Here is a 21,955-nt window from a genome sequence, read left to right on the forward strand (position 1 = left end):
ACCAAAATCTTGTTCTTATATAGCTAACAAAGTATTCTTGTCTCTCATGGTTTTTATATACTATTATGCAGCATCTTTTATTGAGATGCTTGCTTAGAACATTTGCATTTCTTTAGGTTTCATCATTTGAGTCTTAAAAGTCAATTATTCGCCAATGTAAAACAAATATGTTTCTATTTAAATGCAATGATTGCTATAAAGCAAAAACGCCTAAGTTGAAAGCTAAGCGATTGCCCCCATAGCTCAGGCAGTTAAACTTGTCTGTTCTAAAAGCCTGCTGGCAATCACTCAAAGACTCTAATACGCATATTGCAGAGCTATTGATAAATATTTTAGTATTTTATTATAAAAATCAAATGACTTGCTAAATGCCAAGGGGGTGAACAGCTGTAAAAGTGATAAATGTCAAAGGTAAATGAAAGTAACAGTTTCCGCCATGATGAAATGAAATGCAATGCAATGCAATGCAATGCGAATCGATGCGATGCGACGCGTTGCGTTGCGTTGCGTTGCGATGTGTTGCTATTCAACACATTTTCGCTGAAATTTTACTATGCGTCTTTTATTTTAGTATTTCTCTGCAGGTCCGTGGGCATTATCAAATAATTCAGATGTAATCTGTTTTAATCTCTCTGTTGTTTGTCTCTGTGTGTCTGTGTGTCTGTCTGTAAGTGTGTTTTTGTGAATTTGTGTGGAAATTCATCGGGAAAATGTTGCCACAGGTTGACTACTCGTATTACCCAGTGCATTTTACTAAACAGCATGCAGCATTAAATTCGTGACATCAGATACAAACACAGTCCTATCCCACACTGACACACACAGACTCATGCACACCTACACACAGTATTGCCGTTGCATTTGATAGAGTTGTCAAAAAATATTTGCTTTACATGCGTTTTTTTTGCGTGCGAATCCATTGCGAGGGCCGAAATATGCTTCTGATTAAATGCAGTCAAAGCGGCTTAGTGTAATGGACAAAACTAAACGGCAAAAAAGAAACTCTCTGTGTGCGGTGGCTTAAATTATAAAGTATAATTTGCCCATGAATTAAACATGCGCAACGATTATAAATACGTAATCAAATTTAATCCACTGTTGACCATTTCAATAAAGCTGTCAGATACAAGAAGAAGGTGAGTCTTGTGCATAAGGAAAACTACCTGAACCTTAGCCATTTTAAGAGTAATAATATGTATATATAACATAATCACAATTTCAAGTTTCCATAAAGAATAAATAAATATTCTTACTTATTTGGTCCATTCTAGTTCTTGTACTTATATTGAGAAATATTTGGAGATAGTTCAATTTACATATTCCTGATCTGTACATCTTGATCTTTAGAATACCTAAAATTTCATTGCCTGAAACTGAGTCTTTGTACTATTATTCCAGTAATAATTAAGCTATAATTCCATATAAATACGGCTACTCAGGGCTTCAGTCATTTCAGATCCACTTCTTGTTTAGCCTATGTTACAATCAGTTGTGCTCAAGTAAAAACGCAGTTATCTGCTAGTTACGTATATTTGGTCAGTTTTGTCGGTCTGAGTTTCCTTTAGATGGCTTTGATAATGCATGTTGAAATCCAATTTTATATATAAAATACAATAATGAATATATATTGAATATTTTCTCTATTCTACATCTCTCTGGCACAAATCCTTATCAGATGGAACAAATATGCTTACTTCTGTGGGTGGCCCGCAGGCTAAGCACTCAGTTTGGCTCAAGTGGGGCCCCCGCTGTCCTTGGGCCACCAAGTGCTATGCAAATTTGGTCAGTTTCGATGTCTGCTGCATTATTCATTCAGTGGAAGAGAAAAACACTTCGCACTTTGGCAGCTGCTTCGACTGCACCAACGCCTGCGGTCCATGTACTCAAGTTAATTAAGGTTTATTTTCCTTATGCGAAAGGGACACGAAAATGTCAGCTAAAAGCCAAAGACAAATCGTTGGCACTCTGATATACAGCGCGGTTGTTGGCCATCATTTATAAGCCCAGAGCAGCACTCATTTGTGTGCTACCGCGCAGCAGGTAATGAAGTTGCAGCAACACGACAGCTTGCCACATATGAATCCGTTAACGCTCACCAGAAGCTGCCAACTGCCAACTGGCAACTGGCAATGGCTACATGGATTTTGCTTAGCTTTTAGCCCAAATTGAAAACTTTTTCGTTAACTTTCCATCGTCCAGCCCAACATGCAGCCAAGTTGGCTTGGCACTGCCCAGGCCAAAGACAAATATGGACACTGAGCTTCTGACGCAGCTGGCACAGAGACATCGGCACAAAGCCGTTTTCGACCATTTATCAGTTCTATGTTATTGGTCCAACACGAAAAAATAAAACACAATATAAATGCTGCTCTCTACGTCAAGCCAAGACCAAATACCCTTATCACACAGAGTTGAATTTTGAGTTTTTCTTTTGTAAAGCAGAATGATTGTCGCCAAAGATCAAAATGATTAACGCATTGGTCCTTGATAAGAGTATGTTGAAGACTGGGTAGTCTGAGAATACCCTTCAACAGAAATATACTTAATTACATTTCTTCTTTTCTCTGAGATTTATGTATTGAAATTAGCTGACATATTTCTGTGTGGTTAAAGTAGCTCAGGGAACAAAGGGACACATTTTAAGCAAATACATATAAATAACAAATAACAAATACATAAAATAAATACTTATAAATACAAATACAAACAAATGCATATAGTTTCCGATTTAATAGAAGGAACAGTCACAGCAATGTGCCATGTGCGTTACATGTGCCTTGTCAAGCCTCTAATATTCTTTAGAAGAGTATTCCAAATGAGTGGAGGCAAAAGCAAAGCAAAGCAAAGGCAAAAGGCCAGCGACGAGAACAAATGCAATAAAATGCAATGTTTCTATTACGACGATTTACGTTCAACACACACTCACACACACACGCAAAGACACACTGCCTCGGTCCATGTGTGTTGTTGTCATGCTTTCAGGCATGCCACGCCCAGGCTACCCTGCTCAATTCCTCACTCTGAGCATTTCGCGAGTTGCAACATTTTTATTGCTTCGAACAAATTTTGGACGGCCAACCAAAATGTTAGTAAAGTTTCCTGGCTGGAACTGCTGGTCAGTCTGTTGTTGTTTTTGTTGTTGTCGTTATTGTTGTTGATGTTGTTTGTTAACTAGCGCAACTTAAGATAAGCTGTTGTTGTTGTTGTTGCTTCTGGCCACTCACATATGTTTTCTTTTGGCAATTTTAATTGCTGTTGAACTTGGTGTTGGCTACAACGGCAACAACATTAATGACACCAATTACAACAAATGCAATAACAACAACAACACCAACAAGACCAGCGCGGCGCGTGTGCCATATATTTGATTTAACTTGTTGGCGCTGAAAGTTTGCACAATATTTTGTTGCAGCGCACAAATAAATTTGTTTCGCCCTTTAAAAACTATTGTGGGAATTTAGAGATTTGTGGCGCACATTGTTGCAGCAACACAAATGCACGTACACACACCCATACACCCATCCACACACACACATGCAATAAACTTCGATTTATAGCTTAGTGGAAATAATATGATATCCATTGCTTTCTTTTTTCCTTCTCAGAAACTCAGAAAAAAATATAAATATAAATCAAAGCCTAATAGTACTTAAAGCACCTAAACAAAGAGCAAAACTGAATTAAAAATGTATTCTTAAGCAATATTTATCTATTTTTCCATTTGTCTTCCTAGCTCCGAAATTAAATCTACAATTGCACAATTTAACGCAATGAACAAATTTAAAAAATATAACAAATAAATGAAAAAAGAAAGAATACAAATTTGTATTTAAGATCACAGATTTAAGCAAATGATTGATTGGATTTTTGCTTCATACCATTATATATATATATATATTTATATATATATATATATATATATATATATATATTTATATATATATATATTTATATATATATACATATATATATATCTATATATATATATATATATATATATATATATATATATATTGACACTATATGATATTTATATTTACAATAAAAATAACAAGGATCAATTTTTCGCATGCCTCCAATAACAACCACAACCAAAAACTTCTGGATTACCTAAAATGGAGTTAGACTAGGATAGACAGACAGCAACTCGACTGTTGTCCACGATCAATAATTCTGCTGATTCTGATATATATTCTGTGGTGCCACAAGTTTCATTTTACCTGTTTTCATATGTAGCAAAAGTATGAATCCTTGAATTAGCATTTTCAATTTTCAATCAATCAATTTCTATAATTTCAGGTTATTTCCCCAGCAGCAGCTTCGATTCTAAAATTTCAATATATTTGAATGACTTCATACCGAATCAATTGTTTGAGAAAAATGTGTTTCATTTCGTTTGCTTGTTATGTTCACACAATTTTATTCATTCAAAAATTAATATTCATACATTTGAAAGATTAAGTTGAAGAAAAATAAAATACTTTGTATTTTATATATGTGTCAGATTTGTTTCTAATGACTCTATGGCTTTCAACAACCAGTCATGGAAGTATGCAACATTGGCGTATACTCCTGGTTGTTTTACAGGTTTAGTACAGTCAGAGCCCCAAGAGACAATGCCAACAAGTTCACCATTAGATACCAGGGGTCCGCCACAATCTCCCCAGCACGCATCTTTCCAACGTTCCAAGGCGCAGATCATATCTTTAAAAAGGCCCCGAGGAGTATAGTACTTTTTACATTGCTCATAACTCACAATTTTGAGATCCACTCCATGCAAATAGTCAGGAATTAAATATCCCGTATAGCCCCAGCCTGACACATAAGCAGGTGCTTCATTTGGGGGACTCTGTGTCGCCAAGCGAATCGGTTGCACTAAAGTTCCCAGCTCAAGTGGTTCAGCCAGCCGAACCACAGCTATGTCATTTTCCAAGGTTATCCTATAGTAGTGTTCGTGGAGCCAAATGGAATCCACCGCAATAAACTGGCCACCCTCATATGCGTTCGAAGAACCTGCTCGTACTGAATACTGTCTTACTTTTTTATCAGAAACACAATGGGCTGCAGTTATGACGATATTTGGGCTGTAAATGGAGCCACCACAACGATTACGGTCGAGTCTCCGCAATGCAACTTGCCAGGGCACCAGTGCTATGTCAATTTCTTGTCCATTTACAATTCGCGATCCAACCCTTTTCGAAAACAGTTCCCGAGCACTCAGGAGCGAAGCCGTCGTGAGCAGCAGGGCTAGTAGTGCCAAGTACATCGCCATGTTGTGGTAAGTTGAAGTAGAAAACTTACGGTTTTATAGCAACATTGCAGGGCTTTATCGGAAATTACCTTTCATAATCAGAAAAACTCCATTAGAACCCTCTACTAATTTGGTAGATATAATTTAATTTATGTATATTTTGTTTATCAATATTTGTTAATTAGGAAGTCTCTGCTCTGAGAATATTTGCAGAAAGTTGTCATTGATAAGTTCATTTGTGGTTTGCAGTTGTTGAAGAATATACGATAATTTAACAATGGTGGTGTTAGCTAAATACCTCGACACTAACTAAAAAACCGATTTGTACTATTACATATGCCTCTTATAAAACAAATCGATTAAATAGTAATTGGCTTACATGCTTTTCTTCTCGAGGTCAACAAGCTCTCAAGCTCCCTAGTTGGGAATAGTCGTCTGAGAAATACCAAAACTCGTCCATCATATCTAATATGAGTCTCTATTTATTTTGGAACGAGATAATCCAAACATGGAACATATAAAACGAATTGGTTGTCTCAAGCTCTCACAGTTAATAATAATTGAAACACATATTTATACCCTGAATCCATTAAAAATTGGTAATCAAGCTATAATGGTTTTGTTAACATGAATGTTACAAGCAGAAGGACGTGTGGCAGAAATCATAAAGTATAAAAATTCCGAGTCGATTTAGCCCTCCGTCTACCCGTCCCTCGTCTGTCCGTCCCTCCGACTATTCGTTATATTCGTTGTGTAAACACGAGCGGAAAAATCGATATTTTCTTATAGGTCCGTGTATAGCGCACACATATCAATTTTTATTCAAGCTTTATTGTTATCGATTAAAATCATGATCGAAATGCAGTTAGTAAAATATATCTCATACGGCTGAATAGCTAGAGTCTCCAAATTTTGTATTTAGTTTTATGTATATTTTATGCAATTTTAGTTTTTGTTGGATTTTGGATACCGGCTCCAAATCTCCCCAAGTTCTTAAAATTGAAGTTCAGCGGAAAATAGGGCCATTATGTGAAGGCGTTTGCATCTCAACCAAGCCAATAGGATATGTAGATCATATGCTGAAAGTTTCATTAAAATCCATTAAGTGAAACAGAAGTTATTAAACAAAACGTTTGGACAATTTGCAAAAGCAGATGTCAAGCAGCGCCACGCCCACGCATTTTTCCTATGCGTGTGCACACATACATTCAAATGCGTGTATTCTTTTCTATTCCAAGAATTGAAATTGCGATTGAATTGTGCTTGAATTAACAGCTGCTACTTAAGTTCAAATTTGTTATTTGTTTTTTATTTTTGAATACTGTTTACAAACTACGAAAAATATAAAAAACGCTGATAGGACTGGGATCAGGATATCTCCTAGTCGGGCACCCCGAATAGAGCTTTCTTGCTGGTTATATATGTTTCAGATTTGCTTCTGATGACTCTATGGTTTTCAGCAACCAGTCATGGAAGAATGCAACATTGGCGTATACTCCTGGGTATTTTGGCTCTTTACAGTCAGAGCCCCAAGAGACAATGCCAACAAGTTCACCATTAGATACCAGGGGTCCGCCAGAATCTCCCTGGCATGCATCTTTCGAATCTCCGAAGGCGCAGATCATACCTTCAAAAATTAACTCAGCATCAAGGGACTTACATTGCTCATAACCCACAATTTTCAGATCCACACCATTCAAATGGTCTGGGTTTTCATATCCCGTATAGCCATAGCCTGACACATAAGCAGGTGCTTCATTTGGGGGACTCTGTGTCGCCAAGCGAATCGGTTGCACTAACGTTCCCAGCTCAAGTGGTTCAGCCAGCCAAACTACAGCGATGTCATTCTCCTTGGTATTCCAAGAGAAGTGTTCGTGGACCAGAATGGAATCCAATGCAATTACCTGGCCACCCTCATTTGCGTTTGAAGAACCTGCTCGTACTGAAAAATGTACTATTTTATCATTAATACAATGGGCTGCAGTTATGACGATATTTGCGCTGTAAATGGAGCCACCACAATGAGGACGGTTGAGTTTCAACAACGCAACTTGCCAGGGCACCGCTGATATGTCAATTTCTTGTCCATTTACAATTCGCGATCCAACCCTTTTCGAAAACAGTTTCCCAGCACCCAGGAGCGAAGCTGTCGTGAGCAGCAGGACTAGTAGTGCCAAGTACATCGCAATGTTGTGGTAAGTTGAAATAGAAAACTTACGGTTTTATAGGAAATTCTGGATTGCAGGTTCCATTGGAAGCATTGCAGGGCTTTATCAAAAATTACCTTTCATAATCAGAAAAACTCCATTAGAACCCTCTACTAGTTTGGTAGATATAATTTAATTTATGTATATTTTGTTTATCAATATTTGTTAATTAGGAAGTCTCTGCTCTGAGAATATTTGCAGAAAGTTGTCACTGATAAGTTCATTTGTGGTTTGCAGTTGTTGAAGAATATACTTGGTATCGATACTTGGTATCGTTACTTGTTATCGATACTTGGTATCGATTCTTGGTATCGATACTTGGTATAGATACATGGTATCGATACTTGGTATAGATACGTGGTATCGCACCTTGGTATCGATATTTGGTATCGATACTTAGTATCGATGCTTAGTTACGTGTAGCCCGGCCTCGTAAGTGATGAAGAACGGCTTCTAGCAGACATTTTATTGTTCATTATTTGCAATTGGCGTTGTTTATTGTTAGATGAACTCGCAATTGAAATACTCTCTTTCATGTCTGGTAGCTCGAGATGTGCTATGTGCTGAAGATCAGATCTTTATCTAGTATAATGAGGGTGCTGGGCAGAGACATTTGGTTAATTGAATGCGCATAAACAAAGGCTGACAACGACGTAAAGATCGGTTCGTTATTACATCCCACTGCTCTTCAGATGTTCCTTGCCATCCGATACAGAAGCGATACAAAAGCGATACTAAGTATCGATAACGATACTTGGGCAAATGTGTTCTGCTTGTTGAAGCTGACGTGGCAGCCAGTATACAATATACAGTATATATTAAATCAAGTTTGTCTGTTTGTTCGCTGTGCCAATTACAAATGTTAGAGAAAGTAATATTCTTCTATATCGCATTCGACACAGTACAACCATATATGGAAACAAGTTAGAAAGCAATAGTTGGAGTGACCGACTAGGAGATTACTTGAACCCTGACCGATTTGCGTTTTCTTCATAGCTCGCATCTATACCAAATTTGTAAAATAAATTTTAAAAAATTCCGTCGTGAGCAAAGGCCGAACTGCGAACTTCTCTACCAACATCGCCACTGTACTCCTTGATCGATCAGTGGCAAATGTAAATTCAAGTATCAGGTGGCAATTCAAACACAATTTAATTGCAACTTCGATTCATCGAGTAGAAATAAATGCACTCATTCGAATGTATAGGACAAATGTGTGCGCTTGGCGCTGCTTGCCACGTGCTTGTGCCAATGAGCCAAAAGCTTGGTTTAAAACCGTTACTTAACGGATTTCAATGCAACTTTTAGCATGTGATTTACATATGCTATTGGAGTACATGTCAGCCTAGTAAAGCCGTAAGCTACTATACATATTGGCAGTATCTGCAACTAAACTTAAATTGAACGGATTTTGAGAAATTTTGAGTCGATATCTAAAATTCATCAAAAACCAAAATTGCATAAAATATACATAAAACTAATACAAAATTTGGAGGCTCTAGCTCTTCAGCCGTATGAGATATATTTTAATAACTGCATTTCGATCATAATCGATAACAATAAAGAGGGAATAAAAAATAAAATAAAAAAAAAATAAAATAAAAATAAAATTATTAACTGTGAGAGCTTGAGACAACCAATTCGTTTTATATGTTCCATGTTTGGATTATCTCGTTCCAAAATAAATAGAGACTCATATTAGATATGATGGACGAGTTTTGGTATTTCTCAGACGACTATTCCCAACTAGGGAGCTTGAGAGCTTGTTGACCTCGAGAAGAAAAGCATGTAAGCCAATTACTATTTAATCGATTTGTTTTATAAGAGGCATATGTAATAGTACAAATCGGTTTTTTAGTTAGTGTCGAGGTATTTAGCTAACACCACCATTGTTAAATTATCGTATATTCTTCAACAACTGCAAACCACAAATGAACTTATCAATGACAACTTTCTGCAAATATTCTCAGAGCAGAGACTTCCTAATTAACAAATATTGATAAACAAAATATACATAAATTAAATTATATCTACCAAATTAGTAGAGGGTTCTAATGGAGTTTTTCTGATTATGAAAGGTAATTTCCGATAAAGCCCTGCAATGTTGCTATAAAACCGTAAGTTTTCTACTTCAACTTACCACAACATGGCGATGTACTTGGCACTACTAGCCCTGCTGCTCACGACGGCTTCGCTCCTGAGTGCTCGGGAACTGTTTTCGAAAAGGGTTGGATCGCGAATTGTAAATGGACAAGAAATTGACATAGCACTGGTGCCCTGGCAAGTTGCATTGCTGAAACTCGACCGTCCTCATTGTGGTGGCTCCATTTACAGCGCAAATATCGTCATAACTGCAGCCCATTGTATTGATGATAAAACAGTAAGACACTATTCAGTACGAGCAGGTTCTTCAAACGCATATGAGGGTGGCCAGTTTATTGCGGTGGATTCCATTCGGCTCCACGAACACTTCTCTAGGAAAACCTTGGAAAATGACATAGCTGTGGTTCGGCTGGCTGAACCACTTGAGCTGGGAACTTTAGTGCAACCGATTCGCTTGGCGACACAGAGTCCCCCAAATGAAGCACCTGCTCATGTGTCAGACCTTGACTTTACGGGATTTGAATTTCCAGAATATATAATGGAAATGGATCTCAAAATTGTGGGATATGAGCAATGTAAAAAGTACTATAAAGCTCGGTTACTTTTTAAAGATATGATCTGCGCCTTCGAAGGTTCGAAAGGTGCATACGGGAGAGATTCTGGAGGACCCCTGCTATCTAATGGTGAACTTGATGGCATTGTCTCTTGGGTCTCTGACCGTACTAAGCCAAACGACCCAGGAGTATACGCCAATGTTGCATACTTCCATGACTGGTTGTTGAAAACCATAGAGTCATTAGAAACAAATCTGACACATATATAAAATACAAAGTATTTTATTTTTCTTCAACTTAATCTTTCAAATGTATGAATATTAATTTTTGAATGAATAAAATTGTGTGAACATAACAAGCAAACGAAATGAAACACATTTTTCTCAAACAATTGATTCGGTATGAAGTCATTCAAATATATTGAAATTTTAGAATCGAAGCTGCTGCTGGGGAAATAACCTGAAATGATAGAAATTGATTGATTGAAAATTGAAAATGCTAATTCAAGGATTCATACTTTTGCTACATATGAAAACAGGTAAAATGAAACTTGTGGCACCACAGAATATATATCAGAATCAGCAGAATTATTGATCGTGGACAACAGTCGAGTCGCTGTCTGTCTATCCTAGTCTAACTCCATTTTAGGTAATCCAGAAGTTTTTGGTTGTGGTTGTTATTGGAGGCATGCGAAAAATTGATCCTTGTTATTTTTATTGTAAATATAAATATCATATAGTGTAAATATATATATATATATATATATAATGGTATGAAGCAAAAATCAAATCAATCATTTGATTTCGATACCAAGTATCGATACCAAGTATCGATGCCAAGTATCGATACCAAGTATCGATACCAAGTACCGATAATCGATAATAAGTTACTTATTTTATTGCGTATCGATTTTAACTTACCGTTAATTGATCAAGTCGGACACACCGGACTTAGCGCAAGATTTATTCATTTGGATCAGATGACTTCGGATGCTGTGTCAAAACAAGCTATTCTGAAGCATACGTTTTGTCATTGTGGGGATTCGTTACTGTAACTAACTCAGCCATTTGCAAGGGTTTAATTTCCATGCGGCTCTTAGATCTCACAGCTGGCCGCTGGACTATCTGTTTCAGAATCCAGCGGCTATTATCTCACACAGTTGCCGAATCTGTTATTATCTATACTGTCCCTGTATATTGAGCTGCTATATGAGAACACTCTATGCCAGTTATATGGGTTGATACAACCCCTATTTACTAGATGTTTAATGTTCAATGTCAGCTGTCAGTGGATGATTCAGCAATTTTGAATTTTTATCGAATTCAAATCCAAGCTCATTTGACTTAATAGCCATTTCTTTAGGCAGGTTTTTATTCATTGGGAAATATATTTAAGTGTTCGCCAAAATTGACTTCTTGATATTGTTCGTTGAACATATGATAAAGAGGACCAATGGGTTTCCTAAGCATTTCAGTCGAGTTGATTGTTAGTAAAGCTAAATGCGATCAAGGGCAAACTTAATTTAAAAACAAAATTTTGACCTTTTACTAGTGGACGATTAAATTAAGATTTCCTATGCTGACATGAATCTAATTTGAATATTATAATGCTTATAGACAATTTCCATTTTCCAATTATGTGAAATTGGTTTTTAATATTGAGACTAGATATTTAATAGAATCTGTTATGCAGAATGTTTTTGTGATTTTTTCCGTTATTATGACATTCGTTTGAACATGTTTGCTAATTTTTGCCCAGCAATTAAATTGTTGGTTCATTTTAAATGTTGCTGCCTGTCACACGCGGCGTATGTGTAATGTGAACAAAACATTTAAATTAGGATTAGTTGACTATGAGAGGATGTGCGCGCACATTAAAATCGAAACATATGCAAAATGTTAATGCAGCGCATATGGACGAATCGGCAAACTATTTTTTGGCCAGTTGCCGAATTTGCATCTTTACGCTTCGGGCATATTGATTTCGTAGGGCAACACATAAATTAATGCCCATTGCGTCTAGCGACAGTTGTAACCAAGCAGCGCCAGCCGCTGACCATTGACCGTTGACCATTGGCCAGATGGCCCAGAGCTGCAGCAATTGACCCCATTCTCCCAAAGCAGTTCGGCTTACGGGCACGTCAACGGCTGGCGCGCATTTTAAAATTATATTATTTGAATGGCTTTTTAGAAATTAATAATTACATCTGACAGCGCTGCATGTACGTGTGTGTGCCTGTGTGTGTGTGTGTGTGTTTGTGTATGTGTGTGGGGCGTGACTGCGTACGTGGCATTTAATTTTTTATATTATGCAGCCGTCTGCGTGCCCTGTCGCGTTGGCTTTAATGGTCATTTTAAATTGACTAGCTGTTAAATGGCAAGTGGGAAATGGAAATTCAAGTTTCTAAATTTTATCAAGGGGTAAAATTCATTTTTGAGCAAACCAAACATGTGAAACAGTAATTGGTTAATCAGATATTTGGCCATAAAATATAATATAAACAAATATTTATTCAAAAGCGACTTAAATTAGAAACTAATCTCTTCATAAATAGTTCTTCATAAATTTTTAATATCAATTTAACGATCGGACCCAAACAGTTAGTAATTTATATTTTAATGTAGGGAGTGATGCCATCACTTCCCGCTCTTCTAGTAAAATTGTCGGAATTATAATTTAAGTGTCTTTATATAGAAGAGATCAAATGATGTGCCTAAGTTATGCTGCCACTTCCATATAGGAGTGAATATATCTATGCCTTTATATATTTATATACATCTATTCATTCTTGGTTATATTCATGAGAATAAATTAGAAGTGCCTGGCTTTAATAGCTTCTTAGCTCTTTTACGCCACACGGACAGATGGACGGACATCGGGCAAAACCAATATATATATTTTTCTATTTAAATACAATCGACGAGATCTATTAATAATAAAATAATAAAGATTTCACAAGCTATGCCAATGGATTGGCACATTTAATTCAAGTAGTAATTTTATATTATTTCACTCGAAGTTATTAAAGAGCAAATATTATATTGACAGCAGAATATTATATTGCAGAACGATTCTCCGAATATATAATATCCAAATAAAAATAATATTATAATATGTATATAAACTAAAATTAAAAAAACTGGAACATTATTTATGAAGTAAATCTTTATAACAAATAAATCAATATTTATTTCCAATGTATTTAAGCTATCCACAAATTTAAGTAAAAAATGTGAATCTGCTCATCCCACGAAATTCACGAGAGGTGGACAGAATGGCTCTCTTGTCATGGTTACTTTCGAAAGTAACTAAATAAGATATGGAAAACTGCCGAATCCAGCTGCATTTACGGCGGATGCATGGACATGGAGCACACTTTCTTTAACTGCGAAAAGTAAACAGATGAAAAGACCGCCCAAGCTGTCGGTGAAGTCAAAATGGAGACTACTGTAGAGCAAATGGGCAATAACAAAGGTCTGTGACTTCGCTGAAAACTACTTTGAAAGGTAAATGCGGAATAAGGTGGGAGATAGCTCAAGAAATATGAGGTGTCTTAGCCGAAGTGACGTACCGAAAAGCATAAACATTTCTTGACCATAAAAAAAAAGTTGTATGATTAATTTAAGCAGATAAGTTGAAAGATTAAAAATAAAGGTTAATTTTCCTTTACAATTTCCAAGTTGACGGCTTGTTTTTCACTTGAAAACTTTAATTTTGCCATTACTTTTACAGATTTCACCCATCGTACAGTTGGCAAACAACGGTTGGGCAGGCTGCAGCTGTGGTCCTTTTTGGCCGTCTTTTGTGCCCATATCACATTTGTGGATGTCTTTCTTTTTAGTTTTCTGTTTTGTTTTTTCCTTCTGTCGCTTAGGTCCCCATACGCGAGCCGCCAAATGTCTGGCCATTGCTTTATTCCCACTACTTTTGGCCATTATTAATTGCTAACGTGCGCTGATTTCTGTGCTACACTTTTTACGGCTTTCAGTCTCTGTTGTTATTGTTGTAGCTCGTGTTATTTGTTGCTGTTCGCCTTTGGCTTTCGCCCATGTTCGATGTTGTTTGCTCGCTATTGGTTGTTCGCAATTCGCAATTCGCAGCGCACGTTGTAGGTTGTCTTGTCTGCTTGGCTCAGCAGTGACATTCATGCACCGTCGAGCAACTGGAGCAGCCGCAAGGAGGGAGTAAAGAGTGAAGAGAGTTTGCCCAGACAGAGGGGCAACGAGTGCCCCAATACGGCAATAAATCAATGCAAAGTTGTAGTCAATATCGTGGCGACGGCGACTTTTTTAAAGTTAGGCAATTTAATGCAGTCGGCTAATGGGTTTGAAACAGTTTTATAAATATCTGCACTGATTGCAGCACCAGGTATAACTCATTGAAAAAAAATAAAGACAGTATACTTCCTAAAATGTATTCAAGCTTTGTATGGCCATCGATCTTCAGCTTTCTTATAGGTATGCAGCATTCTAAATATCTGACAGCGGGTATACGCTGTAGAGACTCAGATGACTTATGAATAATCCAACCGTATTTCAGCACTTTGTGTCTCCTTGAACTGCTCTGTTTCTTCTCCAAGTATTCCTGCCGTATGTCATCATCATCAAATGACATTTAATAAACACGCAACTTGTAATACATGCACGTAAGTATATCGGCAGCAGGACGACTCGACATTGTTGAAATGTGATTTTGACAACAAAAACGTGGCAAGCACATGGTGCACTGCATTCCGAATCAAGCACAGAGCAGTGCGCATTGGAGGCACAACAATAACATTAGATCGGCATTAAATGGTATTACGCATTGCCTTTCAGCTCCGATTTTTGTATTTCATTTGCAAACGTACGAGACTAAAGTTAAATATCCTTTCGCCGCAATTATGCCTTTATTTCAATATAATCATCTGATTCATTAAATGTGCATAATTACAAATGTTCGTTGTTGTTGGCAGTGAGTTTATTTAAGCTGCAATTACCGAACATTAAATATATCGAAAAATTAAAATAGAATTCTAATTTGTCTACGAACTTTAAAAACAATGAAATATATAAATGAGATATTTGCATTGTTTTTCTATTTAATTATTACTTTTATTCATTAAATATGCATATATTCTTATTGATAAAGTAGTATGACTATAGTTAGATAAACAGTTCAGTTGGATATTAAACAATCCGTCTGTCGTACTCCGTTCCTCTCTCTCGCTCTCCCCCTCTCTCTCTCTATATATATCTCTCTGTCTTTCTCTATAGTATCGAAAGTGGCAGACCTACTTGCTGATACACTTAAATCAACAGTTAAATAAATAAAAATCGATAAATTGTTATAAAATATTCAGTTGTTTATTAAAGTTTCGCTCAACGGTATCGCATGGCATTTATACGGCAATTTCAGCATCAGAGCTCTCAGCATATCCGAGTCCGAGACCAACTTCACAATTTATTAATTATTCTCTTTTAATTTAATTTGTATGCTGAATCGGATATCAAAGTAGCAAACGACAAATTTGAATATTCAACAGATATTTAATGCGATAAGAAACTATCGCAGCAGCTTCAAAAAAATAAAAGCGAATGCAACAAGCTGTGTAAATTGTTATTGAAAGCTGGCCGACAGCGAGCAGCCCACAAGGAAGGCAAACAATGCAACGACAACAGCCGAACCAGCAGCAACAGCAACAGCAATAGCAACAGCAACATCAAAAGCAACTGCAACAGCAGCAACAAAATTCAGCTGCAACTGCAACTGCAACTGCAACTTAGTTACTTACAGTGGTTTTAACGTGGACAAAGAAAAAGCGTTCAAGTGAAGGCCAACAATGGCCAATCTCCGAATATATTGAAAATAAAAGGATTGATCAACACACACAGAGAGAGAGAGAGAGAGAGAGAAAGAGTGAGCGAGTGAGACGCCAACTGTTTTCCTGCAATAAATCTGGCTAAAGTAAATGCAGGCAGAGCTAAGTGGGCGGCGGCTGTGCGGGCTGTGGCTGCTTACAAGTTTCCATGACATTGTCATGCATGTGTAGCGCCACACGCAGTCACATACACACACACACATATGAAACGTCAGCCTTTGGGCTCTTAATTGTTGTTGTCCCAGTTGCTGCTGCGTTTTGTTTACAAGCTGCGCCAATTTCGCGCTGCTATTAAATTGTATTTAATATTTGCAATAAGCCAGGCCCATGGAAATACCCAAATTGGATGCACAATTTAAGCGTGAGTTGTTGCTGTTGCTGCTGCTGTTGCTGTTACTCATTTTAGTTTAATTTCTATTTAAATTCATGTCGTCTATGCGCGCGCCAAAAAACTTTGCCCAGTTACGCTATATTTTATGGCAGTGGCAACACTCAGCGCTTAATTACCCCAAGCTTATCTAAACATCTACGAGGCGCTGACGTTGATGACTGCCACAACGTGGTGGTACGATGGCAGGGCGAGCAAGGGCAGAGGGGGACGCTGTGTGTTGTAAAGGCACTCGCCAAGTTTTCTTAATGAATTATTTAATCTGCGCTACATCTTCGCTCGGCAAACGAATTTTGCGCTGCTAACCAACATTTTTTGCGCTCCACTTGTCAACCCTATAGACAAAGTGTTGCATGCTAGCTTAGCATAACGACGTGCCCGTACCCTTCTAAGTGAGAATTCAGATTTTTAGAATTATATGAAAATATATCTTAATATCTCTACTAGAAGATATTCATAGTATGAACATTTCAAACATCTCAGTTTCTTAGTCTCTGCTCGCTTCCTCTCTCTCTCTCTCTCTGTGTCTATATCTCTCCCTCTATTTATTTCCTCACATTCTCAGTATGTCTTTCTCTCCCACACTTGATTTTCAGACTCTCTCCCACTTTCTCTTCCTCTCCCTCTCTCTCTCTCATTCTCCCTTTCTCTCTCTCACTCTCCCTCTCTCTCTCTCATCTCACTTTCGTTCTCTATAGCTCTCTCCTTCTCTCATTTCGACATCTCTCTCTCTCATCTCACTTTCGCTCTCTATATCTCTCTCCCTTTCTCATTGCTTCAACTCTCTCTCACTCTTTCTCTCTTTCTATATCTTTCTGTCCTCTGTCTTTCTCAGACTATCCCTTTGTCTCTCTCACTTTCTCATTCTATCTTTTATTTCCTTTCACACTCTCCCCTTTCGTATTTCTCTCTCCCACTCTGTTCTCCTGTCAAACCAAAATATGCCTCAAAATTAAGTACACTTTAAGTGCAGAGTATTAAAAGACGACGAAAATGTTAAGGCTAATGCAAATAGGCCACAGAGCTGGCCAGGCTAATAAGTTAAACGACACCGTGACACAGTTATGGGGAATGGGCAAATATTAATGCCAAGGCGGCGTGCTGCCCCACGCAGACACAACTACAGACACAGACACAGACACAGACACAGACACAGACTGAGACTCAGACTCAGCCACGGCCTCAGCAAAGTCGATCCGCAAGCCGAAAAGTAGAAGACGAAGTCGGAAATGGTGTGGGAGTCGCTGTCGGTGCACGGCTGGTTGCGTATTTGTTCACCTATTTACCACGCAAATGAAGTTGAAAATAACTGTGAAATGAAGATGAAGTGTTTCAGTCAACAGCAGCGCCAGCCGCCGCAGCAGCAGCAGCAGACGATGAGCCTGCCCAGACAGCCCGGTGCCTAAATGGAATGTAAATATTTGAGCAGTGCCAAGGAGCGCGTTTCGGCGCTAGAAATGCCTTGTGTGTGTGTGTGTGTGTGTGTGTGTGTGTGTGCATGTGTGTGTTTGACTCTGTTTAAGTTGGCAGCGAGTGTCTATGTCTATATGGCAGCCGTATGTTGACTTAAGCGCACTCGACTGACACCCAGACAGCTAGCTAGAAAGGCCTTAAGCACCAAAACAATGGCCAAGTCAACTCATCTTCACTTGGCTACGTGCTGTGGTCGCTGGTGTTGAAAATTAAAGGCAATTAAAAGGGCTAAACTGTGTGTGCATTTGTGTGCAGAACTGAGGCTTATTAGCAGCTGCTCTGGCCAAAAGGCAGGCAACACATTCGACGAGGCATAAATCAAAAGTCAGCGAGCGACAAACTCGAAGTGCTTCCGACGTGGCTTATGAAAGCATGAGCTTGTGTGCTTGTATGTGTGCAGGTGTTGCACGGACAAACACCTTTTTGGCAGCTTGCAAAACTATTATAGAAGGGGCGTAGTGATCGGATTTTCGATATGGTTGAAACTAAAAGTTTGCCAAGCAAAATCTTATTTTCTGCAAGAATTTAATAAGTTAATTTTATGCATTATTTACAAAGTGTATTCGTAAATGCAAATGTATAGCCCACTCCATCACATGAATATTGTAGAATATATTTTAAATTAATAATGACTCCAGGAAATGTTAAATAATAATATTGACTAAATACTTTTGTGGAGTTCTCTGCCCAAATTTACACTTACAAATATTGTCTTAATAATTTCTGGGCTTAATTTTAAGGACTAATGCAAGCATCACAATAAGCATAAGTTCTCAAGAGATAAGCAGCTCAACTCGGACTGCTGCATAGGCAATATTAACAATATAAAGTTGCAGTGTTGGCTGCCTCGGAGCATGCAACAGTTTAGTTGAGTTCAACACAAAGCCGCCCCAAATCCGTTGCCAGTGCAATTTGCGACGTGCAACCAGAAAGCTGAAACCTGCTGCACGTGCATTTAACAACACTTAACGGCAATTGTTTTATGACTGGGAAAACAATAGGAAAAACAGCAGCAACTAGGAAAATCACAGCGCGAAGAAGCTAAAACAAAAGGCATAGACAAGCAGACACATACAAAAAATATAAAAAAAAAGCTAAAAACAAAAAGATGATTTATTCAGCGCAAAAAAGGAAGAGAAAACTTTTCAACACAAACGAAAATTTGCTAAAGTTGCGTTTTCTTATGCAGCAACTACTCCCTCAGCCTCCGCTACGCCCCACCTGCGGAGTTTATCTTGTGGCTGCCTGCACCTGGCCGCAGCTCCTGCCTTGACTTTGGCACCAACTGCCGCTGCTACGGCTGCGGCTGCGGCTGTGGTCACGCTTTTCTAAGCGTTTTCCTTATCAACTGTGCAAAAAGGCGACGTGACCGCGCGCTTTGCCAGCGCTGCCTTTCAGATTGCACTAAAAGATTTGTTGGCAGTCGGTTTTGGCCACTTTGGCTTTTGTTATTTTCCTTTTCATTTTCAGTTTCATTTCTTTTTTGGTTTCATTTATATTTATATATGTGTGTGTGTAGGTGTGTGTGTGTTTAGCCTTTTGTGGATGCTGCGACTGAGGTCGTCTAATGGGCGACTGCGGCCTAACTGCGCCTTAAAACTTGAAATCCTTGAGCCGCCAAGGCTTGCACTTGCAATTAATAACCCTCAATGCATTTGCATAATTAAAAGGCCAACTCGCAGGCTGGGAGGTTCGTCTTAAAGACTTAAGTTGCAGCACGCGCTGCGCGGACTTGAGGCATTCGCATAGCTGCTCGTAAAAGCGGGTTTAATTTCATGCAACTCAAAAGTGGCAATAAACGTGGCCAAGGTATGCCCGAGATGCCGGCACGAGGCCACATAGCTGCAGGTGAAGGGATGCCCCAGACAACGGCCACAGCTCCAGCTACAGCTACAGCTACAGCTACAGCTACGGCTACAGCTACAGCTATACTTCTGTCCACCATAATAAAGCAGCTCACACTCGCAACTCGAAGTGGCAATCGCAATCGCAATAGCAAACGCATTGACGCCAAAGCCTGCGTGCTGGCATGCCAGCAACAGTTTGCTAAATTCCCTTTAAGCAACAGCGTAAATCTTTCAATTTGCCTCGCCAGGATAGGGCTCAAAAAAGAAGTGCCATAGCAAAAATAAATAGTCAGCTAAGGACAAAATCAAGCAGCAGCAGCAGCAGCCAGAGCAGCCAGAGCAGCAGCTCAAAAGGATACAACTAGCCAGGCCGCTTTCGCCTACTCCCCTCTATCGCCAGCTGTCGAGTCAGTTGAATTGAAGCAGCTCAATTGCAGGACAATCAGTACAATTGATTTCCCCAAAGTGCCTGCAAGTTGACTGCTTTTCCTCCCGCACTGCTGGCGCCCTGCATTAAAAGGATTTAATGCCATTTAAGCCAAACAATGTGAAGACAGCGCTCAGAGCAACCGTCAAAGAGTCGTCCGTTGCCACAAGCCTTCTCACCTCCCCATTTCCCCATTTCCCCATCTACCCACCGCCTATATCTGCTGACACCCACCTGCTACCTCGCCCGCGAGCCACTCCACGAAAAAGTTTATCAATAAAATAACTTGTCGACGACGTCGACGACATGGACAGGGATGAGTGCAAGCAAGAGTGCGAGCTCAACTCCTTGGCAGTCAAGTTGAAAATTGCAGCAAGTTTCTGTCAGTCAACGAGTCCTGCTCGACGGCTCGACGGCTCGGCGGCTCAATGGGTCGTCAGAGTGCAGACGCACAGAGCGCAAAGCACACACAGCACATCATAGCAAGGCACAGAGCAAAGGACATCGAGTAGCGCAATCTTAAGTTCTGCCAAGGAACTTCAATTGTACTTATAGTTCGCTTGCTGCGCGGCACAGACTTCTTCCATGCATTGACAACATATGACGCATACGCAACGTATGCTCGCCTCCAACTTGCCCGAGTTAAACCAAAATACTCATACGTTGATGCTAACAAAGAGTTTTTGGCTATCAATTAGTTCGCTTGTTCAAGGCGGCAAACATCCAGCAGAGACTCAGCTAAAGCGCTTTACCGACCAATGAAAACAGAATTTTAGATGCTTTAAATACAGCTAAAGCTGGAGCCCTTTGAGCATATGCATGTGCCATCAGTGCCCCCAGCCTCGTCTGGCTGACTTAAGTTTTCAACTTTTGTCTCGAAACTCGACGAATTCCATGTTTTTGCATAAATCAATGTCGATCGAATGGAACAGCTACTTCTTATAGATACAAACAAACTATCCAAAATATCCATATATAAATATTTTACTTTCTTTCTGTTGTCTTAACTTAACACAGGAGTAGACTCCTGGTAGGGTCACAAGACCAATGATGCTTAAGTTATCCACATAATGACCTAATTTTTAATTTCATTTAACGGTTTATTATCAATGTAACCTTTAAGCCTTTATATAACCTTCACTAAGGTACGCTTGAAGAAACAGTTGGTAGACTTGTTTCCTAATATAGAAAATAATAGTCAAAGTCATTTGAAAACCATATTGTTAAAGAAAACCCTGAACTTCAGCCGATCAACGTTTTTAGATATACCGCGTGTATCCTAAATATAAAATAAGAAAATTTTATAAAATAAAAGTTAATGCTTAAAATTTTGATAATGTTTTTTAATCGATGACATTTAAATTTGAATAGTTATCGATTATTTAAGAGAAGCTTGAGTTCAACCCAGAGCCCAATGGTTTTGTGAAAGTGTATGTAACGAGCAGAAGTAGGCGTGACAGACGCCATAAAGTATATATATTTTTGATCAAGGTACTTAATCACCTCTGTCCACCTTTCTGTATGTATGAATCTCCCACCTTAGGACCCCAAAACTGCGAGAGACTTGAAATTTGTTTGTTTCACAAAATTTATATTTTTCTGTTTGTTTTTAATTTATTTTAATTTATGACGTAGATACAAGCTGTAGGTTGTCAGTCACCTCCGAGTAGATATTTCTTACTTGCTTTCATCTTGAATTGTCAATTCGAAATTTCATGTGTCCAGCGCCGTAAATAATAACTAATGGGTGTATCGGGGCATCGAGTGTACATTCATAATTTCAAGACTTTATTTTCGTTCGTTGTACTACACTCATTTCCCTTCCTGAATGACTTTGAACAGTAG

The 21,955-nt window shown here is 38.5% G+C and overlaps 3 protein-coding genes across 3 annotated transcripts; 1 reads left to right on the forward strand and 2 right to left on the reverse strand.

Moving 5' to 3' along the window:
- Nucleotides 1-4,397: 4,397 nt before the first annotated feature.
- LOC111599678 (trypsin alpha-3-like) lies at nucleotides 4,398-5,272 on the reverse strand. Its single transcript, XM_023315383.2, has one exon. The coding sequence runs from the start codon at nucleotides 5,270-5,272 to the stop codon at nucleotides 4,490-4,492; it is 783 nt and encodes a 260-aa protein (XP_023171151.2). The 3' UTR covers nucleotides 4,398-4,489.
- Nucleotides 5,273-6,607: 1,335 nt separating this feature from the next.
- Nucleotides 6,608-7,434, reverse strand: LOC111599675 (trypsin alpha-3-like). Its single transcript, XM_023315379.2, has one exon. The coding sequence runs from the start codon at nucleotides 7,432-7,434 to the stop codon at nucleotides 6,667-6,669; it is 768 nt and encodes a 255-aa protein (XP_023171147.2). The 3' UTR covers nucleotides 6,608-6,666.
- Nucleotides 7,435-9,604: 2,170 nt separating this feature from the next.
- Nucleotides 9,605-10,476, forward strand: LOC111599679 (trypsin alpha-3-like). The gene has a single exon (XM_023315384.2). It carries the CDS (start codon nucleotides 9,605-9,607, stop codon nucleotides 10,382-10,384), a length of 780 nt encoding a protein of 259 aa, XP_023171152.2. The 3' UTR covers nucleotides 10,385-10,476.
- The last annotated feature ends 11,479 nt before the right edge of the window (nucleotides 10,477-21,955 follow it).

The sequence above is a fragment of the Drosophila hydei genome, unplaced genomic scaffold, assembly GCF_003285905.1.
Source record: "Drosophila hydei strain 15085-1641.00,03,60 unplaced genomic scaffold, DhydRS2 tig00000060-arrow-pilon, whole genome shotgun sequence".
NCBI classification, from domain to species: Eukaryota; Metazoa; Arthropoda; class Insecta; order Diptera; family Drosophilidae; genus Drosophila; species Drosophila hydei.